The 25,460-nt window shown below is 42.1% G+C and overlaps 1 protein-coding gene across 2 annotated transcripts in view; it reads left to right on the plus strand.

Annotated features, from left to right (window-relative positions):
* The first annotated feature begins 2,286 nt into the window (after positions 1 to 2,286).
* The window catches only part of B4GALT5 (beta-1,4-galactosyltransferase 5), a 52,456-nt gene continuing 29,282 nt past the window's right edge, over positions 2,287 to 25,460 (plus strand). Inside the window, exon 1 of one of the 2 annotated variants that reach the window (XM_081867990.1) lies at positions 2,287 to 2,317. In XM_081867990.1, the coding sequence (XP_081724116.1) occupies positions 2,302 to 2,317 (16 nt within the window). In that variant the 5' untranslated portion in view covers positions 2,287 to 2,301. Of the gene's footprint in view, positions 2,318 to 5,222; positions 5,716 to 25,460 lie in introns of those variants that run through there. The other variant, XM_081867989.1, reaches the window with a different exon arrangement.

Raw genomic sequence — 25,460 nt, forward strand, 5'->3', positions numbered from 1 at the left:
GCCATCGGAGGAACAGGTGGTGGAAAGGCTCCAGGAGAATAGGAGAGATTCTGCAGCAGAAGAAGGAACCAGTAGGGGGAGAGCAGGAGCTCCGGCGGAAGGGGAGTCGGAGGGGAGGCTCTGGGATACTTCCAGTGAGAATAGTGAAGAGGTAACAAGACCCCCCTTAGGAACTCCCACCCTTCGCCGGAAACTGTCACGCAGAGAGTCCAGGAGGCGCATGTCCGTCAAACAGCTTTTATGCTGGAGTAAGTTCCGTAGACGCCCACTGTCAGATTCTACCAGCGACTGACGGAGTCATGCTTTGGGGGCTCCGTTAGTGACTCGGTTTGGTTGACCAGCCAAACCCCAGAGGGATCAAGCTTTTACGCACAAGCAGCTCATTATCCCATCACAAGGCACAGCAATAGTCTACTTTCTATTGGCTCTGCCAGAGAGTGGGAAAATATCTCCCTACTATTGGCTCTGGCCAGAGCGGGAAGAAACATCCCTTCCTCCTTTGTAAACTAGTGGCAGTCTAGTTATGGCAAACCCAAGAAGAAGGGCAAATGCACTTCGTCCTTACAGAGCTCCACAGAGAACTTCACAGAAAGCTTCTAACCATCTTCATTCAGAGCCATAGAACAGCCTATTGGAATGTGGGTAATATTTTTACATGTGCCTTGATTATCTTCAATGAATCTATGTACGAGAGCTTTGGGGAGTCTTGTTAATACTATCCAGAAAGAGAGCAAAGAAACTAGCCCTGTTGGTCTCCCAGAGCAATTTACAAATGCAAACAATGTTTTAAAGTCTAAATCAGCAAGTAAAGTGCACCCTGCTTTTCCTAGCAAATTTATGCAACTCTGTAACTCTCCACACCCAGGAAGCCTTCTGCATTGCAATTCCATGGAAGTGCTAATTCCCCATTGCAAAGCTCACATACCTTCTCAAGCAGCTAAACTGGAAGATTACAGGAATAAAACTCTAGAGAAAAAGGCACAGCTAAAAGCAGGGGTTAAAAAAAAGAGCAAACTTCTTAAGGAAGATATTCCTATCCTTTCTGCCACAGCTAAGAGAGTCAAGGACTTTCGGCAGCAGTGTTACCATGTGGCTCAAAACTGCTATTGCGGTTTTAATATTCTAAATTCTGCGAGCCTTCTGAGAGGAGGAACTGACCCTTTTGACCACATGGCTAGGGCCTGCTTCCTCAGATCAGGCAAGATGCATCCATGCAGCTCTAGTGGATGAACAAAAACTAGCACCCCAGCAACTTTAGGAGCGCCATGACTTCAATCTTTTCCAAAATTGACTATGAGGGATCAAACTGTGGGACTTGGCAGACATACTATTCAGGCTGGCAGCAGCTAAAAGAAATCAACAGCTACCTGGCCTTGCGTGTCTTGATCAACACATGAAAGAAATCACAGCTAAGCTTCTGCTACCTCTACACGAAAGGTGGGGTACAGAGGTCACCACCTACAAAGAAAAGCATGGTGGTGCTTTCTTTCACAACCGTTTTTCCATTTGTCACACAGATCACGAAAGAAAGAAGTGACCCACAAACTGACTTGGTTGGATTCTATGGAAATTCTTAAAGGTAAAGGTAAAGGGATCCCTGACCATTAGGTCCAGTTGTGACTGACTCTGGGGTTGCGACGCTCATCTCTCTTTATTGGCCAAGGGAGCCAGCGTACAGCTTCAGGGTTATGTGGCCAGCATGACTAAGCTGCTTCTGGCAAACCAGAGCAGCGCATGGAAATGCTGTTTACCTTCCCGCTTGCACTTTGATATGCTTTTCGAACTGCTAGATGGGCAGGAGCAGGGACCGAGCAACAGGAGCTCACCCCCTTGCGGGGATTCGAACCGCCGACCTTCTGATTGGCAAGTCCTGGGCTCTGTGGTTTAACCCACAACGCCACCCGCGTCCCTCTATGGAGATTCTTACAAAGAGAATAAATCCACTAGGGACATCACACCCAAAGTAGTGCTTTCAGTGAGGAAGACAGAAGTGTTAGATGATGCCAGCAAGCCCAAGATGGAGAAGTCGACAGAGTCAGCCTATCCATTGCACAAGAAACCACACCCTTTGAACAAATGCAGAGAGTTCAGAGAGGAGCCACTGGGAGAGCGATAAGCCTTGCTAAAGGACCAAGGACGACATGGCAAAGGACCGTCTGACCAAGGTCAGGTGTCGTGAATGTAGCAGGGAGAAGCACCCAACTGACTTACACCCAAATAGCTCTCTTCCGGCACACTCTTCAGGTTCTTCAGCTGAAGCAGCTCCAGCGGCAGTGGAAAGGATGCCAAAACCAGCTGCGAATGAGCCAGGACAGAGGTGGGTGTCCGCTGCACTCAGGTTTGTGGTGTGGAAAACGGTGGCCGGTCTTGCAATCAGGTAAGTCTGGCCAGGGTTTTCACTGCAGGGCATCCGGAGCAGGCTGTGAAGATGTATGTTGTATTGGATGGGCAAAGCAACCGAACCCTGGCTAGACCAGAGTTCTTTGACCTCTTCAGCTTGGGTGGGAAACAGATACAGTTCACTCTCAATATGTGCGCTGGTGTCCAGAGCCAGGACTGACCTGCTGGGAGCCTGAAGGGCCCTGCCCTGCTTCTCTCCACCTGGCTTGGGGCGGGTGCCTGACAGGCTCCATAAAGGAGTGCTTCTACGGCTGCTGGGCAGAGAGGGCTCCATTTTTGTTTTTAAATTGCTTTTATTTTTTCTCTTTCTCATTTTAAATTGTGATTTCCGAACACAATTCAAAGTGTCGGTGCTGACCTTTAAAGCCCTAAATGGCCTCAGTCCTGTATACCTGAAGGAGCGTCTCCACCCCCATCGTTCAGCCCGGACACTGAGGTCCAGCGCCGAGGGCCTTCTGGTGGTTCCCTCATTTCGAGAAGTGAGGTTACAGAGAACCAGACAGAGGGCCTTCTTGGTAGTGGCGCCCACCCCTTTCAACTCCGTAAAAAATTTAGACACAACTCCATATAAACAAGAACACAGAACGAGCCACTGAAAGATTCCGATATCTGAACAGTTAGCAGTGATAAACAAAGAGAGGCCAACTTATTTTTTTTAAAAAAAAACAAGTCAAGCTTTCTTCATATATCTACGGTATATATCCAATGCTTCACTGTGAGACAAGATATTTAAATATATTCATTATGGTAAAAAGATCTACGTTACTTTCACAAATTTGGGTCTGTACAAATTGCAGCAGTATTTCCTGATTAAGTTATGAAGAACCAAGTCAGATATAACTGTTAAATACTGGAATTTGACGGAGACTCTAAAAACATTACCGAGTGGTAGTACATGCACATGAGGCAAGGGAAAAGGGATGAAAAGCCATTTTGTCGATTTCATGGACAAGATGTTAGCAAACGTACATGCACTGTGAAGAATTCTGGTACCTCCCATTCTTTAGTGTGTACTGTCCACAGAAACCTGGGCAGATCAGAGTAGTGATCGTCTCCAGCACCCAGTTCCAGGGCTTCTTACTGAACAAGGCTTTCCTCATCGGCCCGGACCTGACCAACAGGCTGGTCAGAGGTCTCCTCCACTTCAGAAAGGAAGGCATAGCTGTCATGGCTGACATCCAACAAATGTTCTACTTCTTTCTCATGAGAGAAGACCACCGTAACTATCGGCGCTTCTTATGGTACAGTGACAAGCAGACATCCAGGAATACTGCATGAAATGGACCATCCCCTGCTATTGCAAACTATGGACCGTACCAAACTGCAAAGATTGTAGAAGAGAAGTTTAAATAAGATGTGCACCAATTTATTGAAAGAGACTTTTCCATGGATGACGGACTGAAGTCTGTACTCACTCCAGATGAGGCCATCAACCTGCTGAAGATTGCCTCAACTTGGGTTTCGTCTTGGGAAAAGCCAAGCTGTCACCACTCCAAGGACACTTCATGCCAAGGCTTGAGCTGTGTGGCGCCATACTGGCAGTAGAACTGTCAGAGTTGATAGAAAAAGAATTGGGCCTCCAATTTGAGAGTGTGACCTTTTACACAGACAGAAAGGTCATACACAATGAGAAAAGAAGGTTCTATGTGTATGTGAGCAACAGGGTGGAGCGTATTAAGAAGGCCAACGCAGCTGGAACATGCAACATGGCAATTTGTTCCTCCCAACCAAAATCCAGCGACCAAGCAACACGCTCCATTCCAGCATCTCAGCTTGCTGAGGCAACTTGACTAAAGGGCGCCAAGTTCCTCCTACATTCAGACTACTTAGCAGAGACCGAGGAGGCTGACTACGAACTCTTATCCCTGGACCAGGATGCTGATGTTCGGACTGAGGTCTCTTTAAAGAAAACAGCTCAAGGCAGAGCGACGTCTGGGAACACGATGTTTCAAACACTTCTCCACTTAGACATTGCTTTTTGGGGGTATAACACACATCATACAGTTGGTGTGTCACCGGGATGAAGGACCAACCTTGCCAGAGGAGCACTGCTCCTCTTATATCCTTTTGCATTTATTTATTTATTTATTTATTTATTTATTTATTTATTTATTTGTGTGCCGTCCAGTATCCGTAGGTACAATATAAAAAGCACAAAACACATGATAAACGTAATCAAAACGTGTGTGTGTGTTTTATGTATTTTGTTTCTATTATATACCTTGATGCTGTGAACTGCCCCGAGATCTTTCAGACAAAGCGTGGTATACAAATGTAACGAATAAATGAAAAATATAACAATATATTGAGTAAGGCAGCAAGGCGTACGTCTTAGGTGCGGATTTTTTTATTTTTACGTCAACCTACGTGTTTGCCCTTGAGGTGTCCAGTACTGTATTAAATGCAGCAGAGGAATAATGAAAAGGAAGATGATAGTTAATAGGTAAACAACCTGTTCCAAGCATAGTTGTTTTTTTGTTTTCGTTTTTAAATGCATGGATGGCGTGTATACCTGATGCCATTTTTTAATTAAAAAACAACAACGACGACGCTTGTGACAGGTTATACCTTAATAGGTTGTATAATTAAATCTGATTTTGAGGGAAGGGGAAAAAAAATGTCTGAGGGAGGTCAAAAGCTACCGGTGTGACACCAGGGCTCAGCTTGGGCGAAGGGAGAGCGAGAGAGCGGCGACGCCTCCACCTCCGCCTCCAGGCTGCTCTGTTTGGGGCCGTGAGGTGAGGCGCTCTCCGTGAGGGCCTGGCTCCGCCTCCCGCTGGCGCCTCCCCCTCCCCGCCCCCCGGCTCCAACCTCGGCCGCGACCACAGAGGAGGAGAAAAGGGGAGGCGAGGGAGGAGGACAAGAAAGAGGAGGAAGCGGGGGAGGGAAAAAAGAGGGGTGGGGGAAAGGAGGGTGTTTATGAGGCGCCCTCGGAGGCCGGCTCTTCATTCATGCGGCGGCGGCGTCGGAGCCGAGGAGAGGCGCGCACGGAGCGAGAGAGAGGCGACTGAGGGAGAGGGAGGAGGAGCCGCCGCCGCCGCCGCCGCCGCAGCTCCACAGCCAGCAGCAGCAGGAGCAGCCTCAGTGCGCCGCCGCCTGCCTCAGCCCTCCCGCTCCTCCTCAGCCGGGCTGCCCTCCTCCTCCTCCTCCTCCCGCGAACGGCGGCGGCGGGGGCGCGGCGGGGCCGGACCATGCGGTGGCAGCGGAGCCCTCGGAGGCCCTGGAGGCTCCCTCGGCGCTCGCTGCTGGCCGCCCTCTTCTTCTTCTCGCTCTCCTCTTCCTTCCTCTACTTCGTCTATGTGGCGCCCGGCATCGGTGAGGAGAAAGGCGAGGGAGAATCCGTGAGGGAAACGAGGGGGGGGGGGGGAGCGCGCGCGGGCGCGTTCCCGAGGGCCGCCCTCCCGGCCAGTCGCCTCAGGACCTGAAAGTGACCGTGTGTGTGGGGGGGGGATAAAATGGGATGACGGCTGCTTCATATATGTGGGGGGGGGGGAGCCCCAAGATGGAGAGCCTCCCCTGCCTCTTTCCTGTGAGGAGAAGCAGTGTGTGTGTGTGGGGGGGTCGCCTCTTCATCCCCCCCCCTCGCCTGAGTGGGTGGGTGTTTTATTTTTTTGAGGAAAGGCGAGGAGGGTTCTCTCCCCTCCCACAACCACTTCCCTCCTAACGGTCGGGAAAGGGGAGGGGGCGAGCCGGATGTTTAGGGGTGCTGCTGCTGCTGCTGCTGCTGCTGCCGGGCGGGAGGTGATGTGGAGCGAACAGCCCCCCCCCCCGCCGCCCCAATGCTGCTCAGGCCCGGCTGACAAGCTGCGTGGTCTCGACTGCCGCAGACTTGGGGCGGGATCTCAGGCATCCCCCCCCCGCCCCCACAGCCATATCTCGCCCCCTCCCCTCCAAAGGTGTGTGCCTTGAGATTTGTGTGTAAAACAGCACATTTTCGTAGCCTACAACCCCACCCCACAAAATTATATGCAAATACAGAAACTTCGAGAGGATACCCCTAACCCACCTCCACACACACTGACCCCCCCCTCCCCCCCGCCGCCTGGCTTGGGCCTGGCTAGTTCCCCCCGTCTCCAGTACACCTCGCCGCCCGCTTTTCCCGCCCTCCTCGCCTCTCGCCCTCCCCGGTTCCGTTCTAAGAATCCGAGGCATTCATTCCCTCTCCTTTGCTCCCGCATAGGAAAGGGGGGGGGGGTGTTGAGGTATACTTTGCGTTGTTGTAGAGTGTCTCTGGTGTGGATCTATATTGCAGCATGTCCACAGTGTTATTCCTCTTTATAAAACATTAAAGTCCGTGCGTTTTGGACACTCTTGCAAGGACACCTTTTTTTTTTAGGGTTTTCGTTAATTTGTGGGTTCGGTATATCCCTGTGTGTGCTTTAAGAATAGTCTTTTGACACCAGTTCCTCCCTCCTGGCTATGAATTATCTCTTCCTTCATCTGTGTGTTCTCTCTCTCTCTCTCTCTCCCTCCCTCCCTCCCTCCCTCTCCGCCCCCCCTTTGTATCCTGACCTTGACTAATTCACCATTTTATCCTCTCCCCTTCTACATACAAACAGAAGGAAGATGTTAGGTATATTTTCATGGGAGGTTGTGAAGAGTGATTGAGTGTAGATTTCCTCTTCCTTTCCTCCTGTAATCTGGGCATTGGTGCCTCTTTTAAAAAGGCATAATGGAGGGAATTGGTCTGGTTGGCTAGGACCTCCGCCTGAGTAATTCCCAAATGGATATGTTAAAAAGCATAGGTAAAACTTGCAGGTTGGGCCTTCCAGGTAGAGATTTGGCAGCAGGTTCAAATGCTTGGTGGTGATAGTAAAAAGCATTGAATGAATAATTAGTGATGTCGGTTGCCTCGCTCCTAAATACCATAAGGTACTGCTGTTTATGTAGTTAAGCTCATATTCTGCTGGTTGTTAAATACCTATTATTAAACATCTATTATAAGGGACATTTTTCTGTTAACTTAAGCAAAAATTACTGCAGTTCATCTAATTGCTGTCTCCTTGCAGATTTTACTTTCTGTGCTGTCATGTTTGTGGTCTTTTTATGTCTGGTGAGAGTGAAACAAAGTTTTATCATACTTTCGATCACCTGCCACATTGCTACTGTTACTGTCTAATGGAGTTTGGGATCAGATGAGAATAACAGTATTTATTTAGGTCTTGGCTGTGTTTGAATTTACATACAATTAGGAAATTTGAGGGATACTTTGGATGGTTTTGCAGTAATAATGTATTCATTTCATTTAATTGCTAAATAGCAATTTCTTTTATATCACAGAAATGGTTCGCTGAGTATGTGAATGTTCCTGTATAGAAGCTTTAGGACAGAATTTTGGTATTATTTTAGTTAGATACCATGATCTGACCTGTTTAAATTGGTGTTTCCCAAAGTGGTTGATGGTACTGTGCAGGGGATGAATAAAGATCTAGGGGCTGAAAAAGGCTCTTTGGGTGGGAAAGAAATTCACAACATAGTTTGAAAAAAATAGTTAGGAACTATGAGCTTCAGAAGTAAAGGGCATGGGAATATATACAGAGTGCCCTTTCCTTGCCAGTGAGGAGTCTCAGCATTTAATAAGGTGGTTCCAGATTATAATAATATTCCTTATATTGTACATTTTATGCTTCCTAATAGTGGTGATTGATTAAAAGGTGTTTGCTTACTGATATTTCTTGACCTGATTTCATTTATATTGTTAAGATTTTTGGTTGGGGTCAAGGACAATTTTATATGCTCATAAATGGGTCAGTGAACTCAGAAGTTTGGGAAATACAGATGTAAATAAACAGTTACCTCAAGGCAGTAACAGCCTAAAAATCCTTATGTTAGTATCCTGATATGATATATCTGGACACATGGAGAAGAAATGGCTTCTACCTCATGATAAAATTCTTTAAAAACATTTCTTTATTACTGTAGTGCTTTCCAAGGAATTTGCAGGTTTATGTTCCCCTTATAATGTTGGGTGCAAACTTTAGTAATATTTAATTTCTAATGTGATTGAATACTGATTTTGGTACCTTCCCTGCAGTATGAAGCCTGTCATTTGTAACATGTAATATTCATTTATTGTACAATGAGGCACCTGACCCTTAAAACAATGTAATAAACCTAGCTTTTTGAACCCAAAGGCTTCAGTAGTGTGGTGCAATCCTAACCCTCAGATTTGCTAGCTGGGAGATGTTAGGATGTGGCACTTCTCTCCCCCTTGCTCTCTTGCCCCTATTCAGCAACATAAATAACTTGTCCTGGCATATCTATTTACCATGAGGAGAAACCCTCTGGCAAAAGTTATGCTGGTGTAAAGAGTGGGGAATGGGCATGTTACAGGTGAGGAGAGGGATAAACAAAGTTACATGTCATCCTAAATTCATTCTCTGGTCCCAAGCACTTCACCAAAAATGCCAACATAAATTAAACACCCAATTGAAGGCATTGGGAAGGCAAAAAATGGTGAACACTGCCTCCCACACTCCTACAACCCCAACCCCTGGCCAGCAACAGTTAGGATATAGTTTCACCTATAGAGGAGATGGCAGGCATATCTGCCAGTTTAATGTCACACAGAGTAGCTAGCTTAAATGTCAGTTGATACTGAATGCATTAGTCATTGGCTACTTTAAGTAAACTAGTGATACTGCAGTTGCAGAAACCTAAGAATGAATTTATTGCTTGTTAAGAGTAGTTTGAAAACAATCTGAATCACTGTGCCTTGCACTCAGTAAAGTGTTAGAGCCACTGAAACTTGATGGCAAGCAGTTCAATTTAGCAAGGTTGTGATTTTTCTTCCCAGTTTGCATAGGCCATGTAAGTTATCAGTTTGCGTAACTATCAGGAAATTGTTTTTTATTAATGTGCACTGAAAATAATTAATTTTTTTAAAATAAAAAACACCTTTTTTACAGCAATCTAATAATAAACACTTCGTAATAGTCATACTTGGCAAAGGAAATTACCAAACAGTCTAATATCTGCTATAAAACCAACACTTTTAACAACAACACACCTGCCTAACTATATCTATTTATAAAAATATATTGGCACTTTTAAAATGTCCCTGGTGTAGATCTCAGATGGCAAGACATTCTGTAAACATAGTACCAACACTGAAAAGTCTTTATTATATGGTAAAGGCAATCTTATCCCAGAGAGGCAACACCAGGAAGGCTTGATTGTTAGCATTGCCTCACATATTGTGCTAAATGAACATTAAGTCCTGTATGCATTATTCTTTCAGTAGATATTTGCATTTGTGAGTAAACATTGAATACACTGGCACTTTTGGAAAAGCATACATAGGACTGGGCTATAGCTTCTTATAGCTTCAAAAATGTAATGTGAGATGTGTTCAACAGTCCACACTATTGAATTCACCAACTTGCCACTGTTCAGTGCATTAGTGAGATCACCTACCATTCTCATGAGTGTGAAGAAGAATGGGGTAATCTTGTTTACCTCAGACATAGTCTCAGGGGGTCTGGGAAGGCAATATGTCCCCCAATCAACTTACCCCATAGCTGCATAGGTCCTTGGAAGCTCTCCACTGAAGACATCAACATTTTCTAGGGAGAGGGTTGGGGCAGTGCTGAATTCTAATTTGGGTTGACTATCAGTGGTGTCTAAATTATAGACTTATCTGTTACATATATGGAAGAGCAATTCCTTTTATAGTAACTACATTTTTCCACAGTATCATAAGATAGTTCAACTCTCTGTCCCATGGTTTTATTTTAGATGTGTTGTCCTTAGAGACACTGCTATTCATTAAAAGTTTTGACTTGCTTTTCTTAATATAATTCTCAATATTGATGCTGCTGCTGGCAGTGAGCTTTGGCTTCCTCAGGCTATGTACTTTGAAGCAAAGTCAGTTCTAGTAGGGGAAATATATCACAGGGATATTTCCACGGTCACAAACAAAATGTGATGCATGGAGTCTGTAAGCTTGTTTTTAAAATACCACAAAACGTTGTTCTTACCGCAATAGAGTAATATGGTTACTCTCTGGAATTAGTGCTGCAGTAGACATTTCAGAGTCCTGAAATGGATAAGCAAAATAATTCATGATGGCAAAGTAACTAAGTTTAATAGCTAACTTACATCATGTGTTTTCCAAAGTTTACATCTAGAATTGGAGCTCGAAGGGAGCTGAAGGGGATTCTCCCCCATTAAATAGAATATGATGTGCTTAAAGCAGGACTATACAATGTATGAATTGCAAGCCAAATGCTGCCCATGAACCATATATTGTGGCTTGCATGTCTGCATTTTCTGCAAAGCAGGTTTGTATTTATAGGTTTAATGGTGTACAGTGCTTAGCAACTTGGTAGAGCACAAATTCTTCTTTTAATGAGAATGACTTGCGACTGAGATCCTTAAGAGCAGGCAGCGCAAGACAGTATTGGGCAAGGAGTAGACGGCATTGGGCTAGATAGACCAATTGTTTAAGGTCGTTTCCTATGTTCAGGGTAGCTTAAAATGTTATTGAAAAATGCCAACCCAAACCTTGAGAGCTGCGGGGGAAGCCCTTCTCATAGTCCAGTTAATTAGTGTAGCACACTGGCAGTAATTTGGGACAGCGAGTTCTCTGTACAGTGGTACCTCAGGTTAAGAACTTAATTTGTTCTGGAGGTCCGTTCTTAACCTGAAACTGTTCTTAACCTGAGGTACCACTTTAGCTAATGGGGCCTCCCGCTGCTGCCGCAGCGCCATTTCTGTTCTCATCCTGAAGCAAAGTTCTTAACCTGAGGTACTATTTCTGGGTTAGCGGAGTCTGTAACCTGAAGTGTTTGTAACCTGAAGCATCTGTAACCTGAGGTACCACTGTAGTAGTACCCTGGTTGTGGAATTCCTGCCCAAAAGAAATGCATTTGTCCCCTACATTGACAGGTTTCTGGTGCCAAATGTTGCTCTCTCCTTCAAACTTTTGGGAGTTAAATATATTTTTAGAGTGCAGCCATTGGTATGTTGTTATTGCTGCACTGAATTTGTTTATGATTGTAAATTGCTTTCATATGATCTTTTGTTAGTAATTTTTGTGTGACAGATGCATCTTTAAGGAACTATTTTATCACCCATCCAAATGGATGAAAAGTAGGTTAAATTGCAACCAATAACTACTTTCTTCACATGTACCCACTTAACAATGAATTTTCTTTTTTATATATACATTTTTTAGATGTCTTAAATATGTTTTAAAAATTGTTTTATTGCTTGTTTGCTGCCCTGGGCTCCTTTGAGTAAGTAAGTAGGTGCCCTTCTTTGTGTGTTCCTGCCAGGTTAGGTACAGGTGGTTATGAGTAAAAAGACCTTTTCAGTTTTGGCACCCCAGAACAGAATGACCTCCATAGGGAGCTCACAGTGCCTACTTTCAATGTACTTGTGCCCTAGGTGGTCAAATTATTTCCCCATGCCTTCTAAAGGCAATAGATTAAAAAAAAAAATATTTTCTAACCTGCACTTCATGTTTGTTTTTTAAAAGCTCCATCATGTTTTTATTACCCAGTGCATGTTTTTACTTTAGTCTCATTCTGCAAGCTCTAACAACTTTGTGAAATATTGAAAATAAATAAAAAGCACCAGACTCTTCCCCCCCCCCGCCCACTTGTGATCATTTAGTGGATCAGGGAAGAGGGTCTTGTCTTCAAGCTGGGGATTGGCCTAATTAGCTGGGTTTTCTCTTGGACCCTAATCCTTTCTTACAAATTATTTCAAGCTTGCAATCCTCCTTGAACTGTGTTAATGTGAACTGAATACAGTTCATGCAATTGCTGACTGGGAATGTGTAATGCAAACTATTTTCCTAGCTTGATACCTAGATTTCAGAAAGAGAGAGAACTCACTTGTAGTTAGGAAACCTTTGGCTGGCTTTGAGAAATATCATAGTCTTAGTAGGCTACAAAGCACACTGTTATAAACATTAGCTCCTAACAGGTATACTTCTCAGGGTCTCACTAGACAAACAGTTGTAAGTTGTATACACTAATTTTCTACCAAAGTTTGGACTAGTTAAAATTTATCTTAAGAGAACAAACTTGTTCCATTGCTCCCTTGTCTTTCTCTCAGTCTAAAGCCAAGCCTGGTTTCTGTACTCAGGTGGTATTGGCAGTACATAAGGGCTACAGCTATTTCATATACAGTCATACCTCCTGTTATGTTTGCTTTATGTTACATTTTTTCAGGTTGCGTCCCGCGGCGACCCGGAAGTACCTGAAAGGGTTACTTCCAGGTTTCGCCGCTTGCGCATGCGCAGTAGCTGCTAAGCTGCAGGTTTTTTTACATGCTGGTCATTGTTTGACAATATTCTGGTTATCAGAAAATCTTACTAAGTGAATTAGAAAAAGTTTTTCACGTGGACCACATCTTCCTTTTCTTATCGCATGTATTTAGATTCCCAGTGGAATACCTGGCATGGCACTTTGAGGATAAAGTCATTCAGCTTTGTAGTTCCTTAGGCTTAGATAACACTGTTGTGGCAACTCCAGCTGAAGTTTCCAATGCAGCTCCTCCCCAGTGGGATAAATTTCAGTTCATGCAGCCTTGTGATACTGATAGCACTCCCAAAATGATGTAACCGGATTCTTGCTCTCTTGACCCTTGCCACAGTTGGGTGGGGTTGACTTAATGGGTCTAGGGTGTGCTGAATGCATGTTTACATGATGGAGTTGTCCCTCCTGCACCCACTCAGAAGCATACCTTGAATCCTGTAGGCGACAACAGCTCCTGCATTCTACATACAGGCAGCAGGGTGGCTGCCTGTGTCTGTTTCAGGAAATGGTGAACATCTACCAGGCCAGCCAGTATGCATGGTGACCATTTTGCATGAACATGGGAAATGCCAGATGGACTGGTTTACACATTTCACTTTTGTAAGCAAGTGCAGCTAATTTTTCACCACTTGAGCCATATAACACTGCTGCTGTTTTCATTTCCTGACTTACAGGGACATATGAAAAATTGTCTTTCACTAGTTGACTCCAGTGCTGTTTCCCAGCAGGGTTCTATCCCACAATTTGAAAAGAGTCAGCTCTTCAAAAGCTTGGGCTGCAGTTTATCAAAAGAAAAAAATCTGGGGCTCATTCTTATCTCTATGAAGAATAATGGGTTTTAAAAAATGGAAATACATATGTATGCAGCTACAGAATGCATGCAAATTGTATCTTTGTACATTATGCAAACTGGCTGCAGACTTATGTATATTTTACTCGGGTAGTGAGTGATAGGCAGATCTATAAATATAAGATCTTTCTGAGCTGTGTTTCTGATCTTGCAGTGTTTTGGGACTAGCTTCTTGCCTGTGAGGAGGGGATCCTTCCTGGATCGGATCAAGAAATATGGATAGTTAGGCCTTCCTTATTTTAAGACAAACCTATTATTATTAATAGCATTTATTCATCACTTATACATAAAATGTCTCATAGCAACTTCAAAACAAAAAAATTCCTTCCAGTAGCACCTTAAAGACCAACTAAGTCAGTTCTTGGTATGAGCTTTCGTGTGCATGCACACTTCTTCAGATACATGAAGGCCTAACTATGCACACGAAAGCTCATACCAAGAACTGACTTAGTTGGTCTTTAAGGTGCTACTGGAAGGAATTTTTTTGTTTTGACTATGGCAGACCAACACGGCTACCTATCTGTAATCATAGCAACTTGTAATTCAAAACCCATACATTATACAAAAATTTAAAAATATAAAAATTTAAAAGGAGATAAGACTAAAAGTGCTTATCCTGCAATAACATAAAAAGGATGATGAACACCAGTATAGGCTTGGGTATCATTATACTGTATAACCCCAATTAAGAGCCAAATGTATGGAAGAACAGGGACATCCTTGCCTGACACCTCGAAGTTGATGATGAGGGTGCCAAGCAAATCTCTCTGGGGAGAATATTCCACAAGTGGGGAGGCCCCACTGAAAAGCCTGTCCTTAGGTTGCCACTTTCAACACCCATCTGAGGGGGCACACAAAGAAGAGCCTAAATTGACAATTTCAGGGTCTAGGTAGGTTCATGTAGGGCAGGCATGTCCTAAGTCAGCTTCCAAATGACTGCAGGAGCATTCTGCAGCCGAGCAGAAGCCGCGCCGGATGTTCGGCTTCAGAGTCAAATTTCACAAACCTATTTCCGGGTTTGCAACATTCGAGTTCCAAGTTGTTTGTGAACTAAGCTGTTCGAAAACCAAGGTACGACTATAATCAGAAGCTGATGCTTTCAGGCCAAGATTGGTCTTATAAAATTAGCCCTCCTGTTCCCAGTCAGCAGTCCGGCTGCTGAAGGCTGTACTAGCTATCATTTCCATCTTCAAAGGCAGCTTGGCATATAATGCAATGTAGTATTGGAAAACAATTGGAAATTGAAGTCCTTGCTGATCTCCAGCAAAACGTTTAGATCTACAAGTAGATCCCAATTTTCTTTCTGCCTGTGCCTCATTATGCTACCAAATTTAACAAATAGTTTTATACTTAATATCTTCAATACAGTGGATCCACATTGCAGTGGTTAAAAATGCAGTTTACTATAAGGCCTTTAATTTACCATGTCAATTTTCCTTAAAATCCCAAGTGTAGAGCATTCAAGTTTGAATGAAGGTGATCAATCCTCTAATATACACCCCTTCCACATAGTGGAAGTGACCTTGTATACTGTTGCTGACTGGACTTTGTATTCTTGGCTGCTGAATAGTGCATGATCTGCAAATCGTAGGGTCAGTCTTTAAATGGAATATTGCTTGGCTCCATAACTCCTCAGCTTTAATGGGTTTATTGCTCAAAGCAATGGGGCAGTGATAACATGTCATTCTGTTTAGAGCTTTGCTTCCAGATTAGTCTCTGTACGAAAGGAGTGGCTCTGGTGGTATTCATAAGGTTGAGGGAATAGTTTGCCTTTTCTGCTACTAAGCAAAGTTTGATAGAAGATCACCAAACCATGCAATATGTTTTCATTACAGTAACACTTAATAAACAACACACCGTGTTTGCCTCCTCTTTGGGTGCAAACAAGTATTGTAGTGATCAGAATAGTTTGTTGCTAGGAGTAGTGCTAGTGTCAGCAACACAGAAGTTGGAGAGGTCCTCTTTTATGAAAGAGGTTTGTTTGCTTATTCTATATATGAGAGACTGGTAAACATGCATCTCTCTCTCTAAAAAAAGCCTTTTGCTGCTGCTGGAAAAACCATATTGATGCTATGCAGCTTTGACATTTTAACAGGTGGAGCTATTTACATCATTTAAATACAGAGAGAGGCCATATCTAGAGGTTGCATGTGCTATTTCCTGTCTTCTGTTGCTCTGAATTTGGCTTATATCCTGAGACATTTCTTCCCCTTCAGGTGGTGCAGTGGGTCATTGTGTCTGGCTGTTAACCGGAAGATTGGTGGTTTAAGCCCAACCAGGGATAGCTGTGGGCAGGATTTCTGCATTGCAGAGGACTAGATGACCTTTCTGGTCCCTTCCAACTCTTCAATTCTATGATTCTATGATTCCCCCCTTCCATGTTATCTGAATAGGCTGCCGGATCTATGAACTGGACTTCTGACTGTATTCCTTGCATATTGGCTTCTATGAGGCTAATCAAGATGTAACTGCTTGAACATTTGGACATTAATCCTGACTGAAAACAAATCAAGCAAGGATCTCAGAGGGCAATAAACCCTTGCTTGCGTGTGAATCTTTTTTATACTGGATATGTTTATCTCTTATTTCAGTTTGACCCATAGCATCATTGAATTATTGAGTTTGAAGGGATCCTGAAGGTCAAGTCCACCCCCCTGCAATGCATTAATTGCTGCACAGCGTTAATATTACAATATATTACCTGCCCTTCACCCTAAGGTTCCAGAGCAATTTACAACAATTAAAACACAATATCAAAAACAGTTTATAACAATTTTACATTTATGGAAGTAAAATAGGTCCTAAACATATGCATCTCAGGTATGAAAAGCTGTTATAAAGAGGGAGTTCCATAACTTAGGAAGTGCCACAGAGAATGCCCTTTCTATAGTTAAAAAACACCCTTAAAAATGATAGTATTGAATGGAGAACTATGTTTAGAATCTCACAAAAATCTATGCAATGGGGCATTTTAATATGGTTTGTGTGTCTTTATATTATATGCAACTAGAGCAATAAGTAACCAGTCACTGCTTTTTATGCATACAGATCTTGATGGGTGCAACTGTACATTCAGTTTTCTAAACACCTGGTCCTTTAAGTCTTGCTTGGATTCCTTGCAGTGGTAATTTTTAAGTGCTCTCTGTCAGTTCAGTCTGTTCTGATCAGATTTAAATGAGACAGTGGTGAAAACATCTCTTGAAAATGCAAGGCTTGTAAATATTCTTTGGAAAATATGAGATTGAGCTATCACGTCGAACCTTCAGTTTTGACATAACCTGATATAATGGATCAATTTTATACATCCTTGGTGCTCTTTCAACCTGTCACTGCCAGTTTGCTTGTTAACAGTGATTTTCTTCCTTGCTGCTGAATGGTGGCCATTTTGATGATAATATTGAATGTGCTTCATATCTTCTTATAGCCGAGTAAGATTGTCCTCCATGAATGTGGTCAAACATGTTGGAGCAGTGGTAGTAAAGGTGTTCAGAAATTTGTATTAAACATGAAGAAAGTCTAGTCCCTCACACCCAAACAATATATTACATTAAGAATATATTGCATTCATTAGGCCAGTTACAGTTAATGTTTTATGGTTTTCATTCTTTGCAAAACCACACAACTTGTGTGGGTCACCCTCCCCCCCCCCCCAAACTGGAAGTTTGTATGTTTGTTCTGCAGCGGGTGCCCAGGGGATTTCAAACACTGTTTATGGCATTAATAATGTTTAAAGACCACCTTGGATCCATCAGTTAAAGCAATAGAGACAGATTATATGAATCCGACACTGTGAGACTGAGGTTGAAATGGGAAATTTGAGGTACCTTTCTCCTTGGGAGGTAATTCAACATGTAAAGCAGGATGGTCCACTGTATGGCCCAAGGACCACATGCAACCTTCAGTACCTTTTTTGGTGTGACTCAACACCATTTGATGCCCCCTCAATCCTTGCACCACCCTCCCAAAGCTGGGTAAGCAAGGCATTGGGCTTTGGGAAGGAGGTGTGAGTGCTCTGATAGGGTCCCAGAGTCCTCTGACTTCCTTCCCAAAGCCTAGTTACCATTTCCCCCTAGCTTTGGGGAGGAGATGGGAGGGTTCTAGGACCGTGCCAAAGCTTCATGCCTCCTTTCCGAAGCCCGCTGACCCTGTATTCAGAAAGTAGCATGAGGATGGGGAGGAGGCATCAGATGTTGGTCTTGTTCACTCCCTCTTTTTTTTTTTAAATGATATTTATTAAAGTTTAACAATAAAAACATACACAAACAAAAAACAAAAAGAAACAGGTATAATTTCAATCCTTATTTTCTTAAAGCTAATTTCCCCGACCTCCTCATACCTCCCCCTTCTGTATTCTAATTTCGTTATCTAATCAGCAAATCCATTCCCTTATTTCCCATAATTTTTAATAATTTTGTTCTTTTTCCATAATCAACACTCCTGAAAACCACATAATTTTTAAACCCATGTCAATTCTAACCTTCATTAATTTTATAGTATTTATTAAGATAGTCTTTAAATTTCTTCCAATCCTCTTCCACTGTCTCTTTCTCCTGGTCTCGGATTCTGCCGGTCATCTCTGCCAGTCCCATGTAGTCTGTCATCTTCATCTGCCATTCTTCCAAAGTGGGTAGATCTGGTGTCTTCCAATACTTTGCAATAAGTATCCTTGCTGCTGTTGTAGCATACATAAAAAAAGTTCTGTCTTTCTTTAACACCACATGGCTAACCATACCCAGGAGAAAGGCCTCTGGTTTCTTCAGAAAGGTATATTTAAATACCTTTTTCATTTCATTATATATCATTTCCCAGAAAGCCTTAATCCTTGGGCACGTCCACCAGAGGTGAAAGAATGTACCTTCATTTTCTTTACATTTCCAACATTTATTATCTGATAAGTGGTAAATTTTTGCAAGCTTGACTGGGGTCATGTACCACCTGTAAATCATTTTCATAATATTCTCTCTCAAGGCGTTACATGCCGTAAATTTTAATGCCGGTGGTCCACAACCTTTCCCAGTCAGCAAACATAATGTTATGTCCAATATCTTGTGCCCACTTAATCATAGCTGATTTAACCGTTTCATCCTGTGTGTTCCATTTCAGCAGCAAGTTATACATTTTTGACAAATTCTTAGTTTTGGATTCTAACAGTTCTGTTTCCAATTTCGACTTTTCCACCTGGAAATCAATTTTCCTATCCAGCTTGTAAACCTCCATTATTTGATAATAGTGAAGCCAATCTCGCACTTTGTCTTTTACATTCTCAAAACTCTGCAATTTCCACTTATTTTGTTCACTCCCTCTTGCCTCATGTGACAAGGCAGTGGCCAGCCTGCAGGTTCTGTGTCAAAGTACTCTTGCAGTTGACTTGGTATGAAAAGTTGGCCACCCTGATATAAAGAGCATGCATTAAATTGATTATCAGCTTCAACAGAGAATTGGAAATCTAACTTGAAGCCAAACTAAATGTTACACGGGATATATGTGATTTTATTGCTAAACTGTGTTTTTGAAACATCCGTGAAGTGCTCTGAATTTGACCAGACATTGGCATCAGAGGATGGTGTGCTTTTCCCTACCTCTGGCTAAGCTAACATCAGTTTTGAGGGAAAGGGTTTAGACTAGGGGGAAATGATATGGTGGGAAGTCTTAGATGTCCCCTCTCCCAGTGATGTGATTAAATTCTGACTTCCCCTCTGGTTCCCTTTAAAGTAAAAACAAAACAATGTCTCCTGCAAACATGTAGTTTAGTCTTCAATATAATAAGGCAGTATATTAAAGATAAACAAGTTGATAAAATTATTTTTTGTAACCTGTGGAAATACTATATCAAGAGAAAGGAGTTTCTCCAGCAGTCCAAACACTGCTGTTTGCTTGTTGCCTTTTTCAGAAAGAAGGAATTTGGGTTTTTTAATCGATTTTTATTTGGAAGTTGTTCAGTGGTTGTCAGGGGATGCGTCAAGTTGGGTAAAGTGATAAAGCATGATGTTGCTAACCTATATGTGTTTCTTTGGCATTCCCAAAAGTCTTTGACAATCCTGAAAAGAAAAAAAAGCAACTTTTGATAATACTTCTAACCTGGTTAGCAAAGGTTTATGTAGGCAAAACACTAGACTTCTCAGTCTAGAATTATTCTTCAAATGGAACACAGTACTCAAGAGTAGTGCCTTCTACATCAATCTGATTGTTTGTGTCCTGAAAGACTTTGTCCTAGAACCGCATTGATCACCTATAGCTGTATCACATTGATGTTCGTAACTCAAAGATGCCTGTTTCCTTTACATTCTCTTCTGACAGATCAGCTTCCTGTTGATGGCAAAAATGTTTTGTTATCTCCCTGAGTTCATTTTTAAAATCTTTAATCACATTTTTTTTTCACCTTATGAGTTCATAAGGCCATCCAGTTCATTCTACACAGACTTCCTGCTCCTCCTTTTCATATAGACAATGCTGCCAGAGTTGATGCCATCAGCATTTTCCTGCTTTCTTTCCCAAGGTCACTGAATCCCGGAATCCATATAGGAAGTCCACTTGCTATTTAACTCTGAAAGCTTTCTTTTTAGCACAGCTTTTCATAATCTCTTAGTATGTACGGTACATCTTAAATTTTTCTTGAACTTAATTCATTTTTGTCATAGCATTAAATCACACATAAGTTCCGGATGTGAGTTTCTGGCCACTTAATATGCTGCTGTGGCATAAAAGGCCATCTCTTCCACATGTTCCTCTGTTGTACAGCCATAAGTAGCAAAAGGAAATCATGTCAAGGCATTGGTAACTCTTACTTCAGCCATTTTCTACAATGGGATCTGAATACTGGTTTCCTGCTAGGTTTGTTTAGTTGCATATGATGTTGTTTCCTTGTACACAAGAGACCAACTAATCTCAGAGTTGCATAAAGGGCTAATTGCTTATCCAAACAACACATACATAATGTATGCAAGTTTTGACGTTGTGGAAACCAAAGGTAAAAATATAGGGAATAAGAAGGCATGCATGGTGTCTATGTGATGTAACACTTTCCATTCTATTATAAAAAATTTCCATCAATTCATAAAAATAGAGTTATGAAACTTCATTGAGCTCATTTCATGCTTGTAAATGGTCACTTGCTTAATTGGTTCTAGGCAACTAAGCAGGGAAGCTTTACTAAAGCAGTTATTCTTTACTTTAGGCCACAAGTTATCAAGATAGGTATGTGGGCAGGTGGACTACTGAGAACCTTCATAAGCTGGAAAATTTAGGATTTTATCCAACTAAGTTCTACTTAGAGTTGACTCATTTAAATTAAGAGGACTAAATCAGCATTAGTTTCAGTGGGTTTACCTTGGGGATTATTAATATTGAAAAGAAACTGAAGTCTTTATTTGCAATACTGTGTTAATTGGGTTTGTGTCAGGAAAGTGACATTCTGCCTTGTTTTGTGCCACAACACTCTGTTTGGGAAGCAAATTTTAAGTTCTTCAAATATGTTTAGTGCCACTATTTTTTTTAAATGGTGGTTCTGAATCTCAGATAAAATGGTGCATCAGATAAATCATCATTTTCAATTATTATTGCTCCCTCCTGGAACTGGTGTTGCTTTTGAGAAAAAGCTATACTATACATCTCTCTCTAGATTTATCTTCCCATCAGAGGTGTCTCTGGAGAAATGTACTCAAGATCCTTTTTTTACTGGCACAGTCCCAGGAGCAATTAAAGGCTTCCCTCGGGTGGGAAAACACCCTATACAGCAGACTCCCAACAGGAGAGAGCTCTGGAGTGTTTAGATACTGTAGTTATAGCAGAGAGCAAAATAACATATCCTCTTGTAAGTAGAGGAAACCCAGGCTTGACTATTGTGTTTTGAGTTGTCCATATAAAAAAATCCTACCTGCCTTTCACTCATGAAATGAAGCTTCAGTATCCTGCCGAGCAGGGAATAAGATATGGAGTATACCTTGAATAGAATCCCATGAGACTTGATGTTTTGTTTAAGACAGCCATGTTTAACAGCTTGCCTGGTAGCCATAGGCAACCAGGAATTCCATGCATACAAGTATGTGGAATTCATTGCAGGCGACTAAGCAAAGAGGGTCAAATCTCTCTATCCCTCCTCTTGTCAGTTATGTGCTAGCTATGCTAGCTTAGCTGCAGAGGAATGAAAACCCATTTCTCTATGGCCATCATATTAACCAAGCAGGTTTGCAGTGGATTGGCAGAGGAGGTATCTGCTTGAGATAAGGCTTTTTTACTAGCCTTCTTGAGAGGCAAGTAGCCTGTGTTTACATGCTGGCTGTGGAGGAATGAGATTCCTTTATACTTCAGCCAACATTGAAATACAGCCTGTTAGGCTACTAAACATGTTTTGCATGTTTTTAATTTTGTGGGTTTATTTAAAGTCTAGTTTAAAAGCTTACAGCCCACATAGTGAACAGGCTGATGGTTTGTTAAAAATATGTTATTTGCTGGCCACATGACCTGGAAAGCTGTCTGTGGACGAACATCAGCTCTTGGCCTGAAGTGAGATAAGCACTGCACCCCATAGTCACACTTGACTGGACTTAATCAACCAGCTGTTATTTACCTTACCCTTACCTTTTGCTAGTTGAAAGTATGAATGGGGGCTGCAGTAGTCAGTGGGCTAGCTCTTGGCAAAACTCTCGTCCACTTTCCATGGCCTCTTATTCCTTATCTACCTGTCATTTCCATATGGAAACATAACTTTCTAACTTGGTATAGGCAAGCTTTATTCACCCCACTCACTCAAAAGGTAGATAGCAAAATGTACAATATGAATTCACCAGGGTTGCCTTAGCCAGGATGCCTAGCTGCACCCCGGATCCTCCTGTTTGAGTTATTGTCACTCTGTGCTTTAGAAAAGTCAAAAACAGTGCAAGCAAAACCTATCCCAAAGGGAGAGTACTTGGAGAAAGGTTAGTAGGAGTATCATTGTGCTGAACATTGGCATACTGGGCAGAAACAATATGAGGTTCCCAAAAGTCCAGCACAATGCAAGATACTAACAACTTAATTTTTTTATTATAGAACATTTATAGTCTGCCTTTTTACATACTTAAAACAAAATAATAATATAGCATGAAAAAATTTACTGCCTTTTTTGGTGATCACTTATAGCCGAGAAAGATTATGTTCCATGAACATGTAGTACAACTGAACATCTGTAGATAGAAGTCAGCTAAAGTATTAGGTCTAACTTTAAAAAAATCTAACCACGCAAATTGATAACATATCTGTTTTTTTAATTTCTTAACTAGATGGCAGAAAAAGGGCAGGGAAAAGGAAAGCGATGTCAGAGTTTGGGACATGGTCAGAGAATGCTCTGTGGATTCAGGGAAGGGTAGTGGTGACCACAAATAATGGCTGATTACTGAGCCAAAACCAAAATGTGTAGAGTCTTCAGCAGCATCTTGAAAATATGTGTAATTTAGCTTTGGAGGGTTTCCAGTTGCACCTTTCAGTATACACTAGACAGCTATTTTTAGATTCCAGAATTCTTGGCACCATGTATAGAGGGGAAGATTTGGCCAGTTGTCACTGACATCAGAAGGGACCAAAACTGGAAGAATTTTCTTAACTGATGTACAGCCTCTCAATGAAAAATTCAGTGGAAAAAGCTAGGGCTGAATTCATGAGGATTTACTTAGTTGATTTATTTTCTCTCTCTAAACAAGTTGTAGACAAGCGGAGTCACTTAACGTGTGTGTTATGAAAACTTGATGTCAAATGTAAGAGGTCTTAAAACTGTTTAAATGCCTTTTGCCAAGGTTTCATGCTTGTAAGGAACACAATTGTAGACTTTGGGCCACATCGCCATTTACAAAGCTGCTGATGGTTCTAGAAATGCATCATAAATACATTCCAAAGGTGGTGTTTGCAGTGTTAAATTGCCCTGTATCATAGTACACCTGTCCTTGGCTCCTTGTTGCACATGCAGTGGCTTGCACGCTGTTGATTGTTCATTCCTCGTTGAAGCTGATTATCAGCACTGAGTCTTCCTTTGAAACAGTATATAAAATGTAGTCTAAGTACATGTCAATAGCTAATCACTAAGATCTTTAGGGCAAGGAAGTCATAGCACTACAACAAGAGAGGAAAGATCACTAGTTCAAGTTTCACCGTCACCATAAATTAATTATGGCCTTAGGCAAGCCACTTACTGTTACAGTTTCAGACCCCTTCTCCTAATATGTAACTTGGTTATACTCACAATAGTTTGCAGGGTCTAATAATAGATTACTTGAAGTATGTCTGTAAACCCAATTCCAGGAACCATGGAGATTTCATGATGTAAAAACAATCAATACTAAGTTAGGCTACAATGAAACCACCTTTAGAACATTTCCCTGACAGGAACAAGTTAGAAGTATACCGTAGTTTTTGATCTGGGAAGCTGTCTACACACCTACTGCCCCATCAGGGCCTAAACATGCAAGTACTAAATACCAACTCTAAGCTGACTTCAGTGTGTGTTAACACATTCCTTTTGCCAGAAATGTAATGGCTTGTCAAGTAAGACTGGGAGGGTAGTGAGAAATCCAGAGCTGAAGGCAATTCTTTAGATAGAGTAGTATACCGGGAAACACAATATCAGTGTCCCAGCTACATTTGAGTTTAAGCATAAATAGCATAAACAAGAAGTCCCTAACCAGCAATATATTGAATGTGGGAAAGAATGCGTTTTCACTGTTACTCAGATAAAGAAGCTCTGTTGGATGCTTTAGGAATTGGGTTTCATGTCCCACAGCCATAGTAAAGATGGTGTGCACTAAGAGAAGTGAAAAGACCCTCTGAAGCACACAGAGAAGGGAGAAGCCCCATTTAAGGGTTCTGAGTGCTCTTTTCCCCTGAAGTTTTTCCACTATGTCCCCCACACCTTTGGCCAGTTATTGAGACAGAAATGTGAAGTGCAGCCAGAATCCAAATGGGAAATGTAAACAGAATGGTGTGAAATGCTTAACTAGGCAAAGGCCTTGCTGCCTCTCTGTCCACAGCCCTGTGTTTCTCAGTGTTTTTCTGACTCATGGCCCACTGCCAGAGTCCACATTAATAATGTACGGCTTTTTTATGTCGCTGCCTTCCCAGCATCCCCTTCAGCTGCTGAGTCAGAGAAGATTGTTACAGCAGCAGCCTCCAGAGCAGCAGAAAGCAATGAAATCCTCCTGCAGTGCTGTTGTGCTGTCATCTGTTATGCACATCTGCTCTGCAGGAAAGTCTTTGCTAAAGATGTCCTGGTTTGAAAAGCCAAACAAGAATGGGATTGTTTCACCAGTTTGTAACTGAAGAATGTATTGTACATCTAAAGTGGATGATCTTAGTTTAAGATATCCATCTAGTATATGCCTGAAGAGGGGAATGAGTTTATCTGCAGATTGCTGCTTTCTTAAGAAATATTTGAAGCATAACTGCATATGCCATCAACTACATTCTTTTTCCTCTGTGTCTGGTTCATTCAAGGTGATAAGAGATATCACTTTGCAGTTGAAAATGACTAAGTGATTAAAATTTTTAAGGATTTCAGACAGCCCCTGCTTGATGCTCTGGAGGCTCACACAAGAGTGCTGAGGCCATCTTTAAACTGCTTACAAACAGTGAAGGGGCTTTGAAGGCATTGCAAGTTCTCAAGTGTCCGACTGCCAGCTGGCTGCCTGGTGTCTGAAAACTTTGCATAAAGGATTGTGAGGTGTGTGTTGCTCTGCCCACATGTCAGATTTGATCCACAAGGCTGATCCTGCCAAGGATCTGGCTCATGGAGCTAAAGAGGTTCCCCACCTCCATTTTAAAGTATTCTTCATTTTATACCATTTTTTAAAAATCTGTTTTATCTGCAATAATATATAACCAATGCATTAATATCCTGTCTATTATTTGTTCTTTAGCCTTATCTGATGAGTTCTGGCAGAAACTGCACATATATATCAAATAGCATATCAAACAATGTA

This window comes from Podarcis erhardii (genome assembly GCF_964252035.2).
Source record: "Podarcis erhardii genome assembly, chromosome: 6".
Classification (NCBI taxonomy): domain Eukaryota; kingdom Metazoa; phylum Chordata; class Lepidosauria; order Squamata; family Lacertidae; genus Podarcis; species Podarcis erhardii.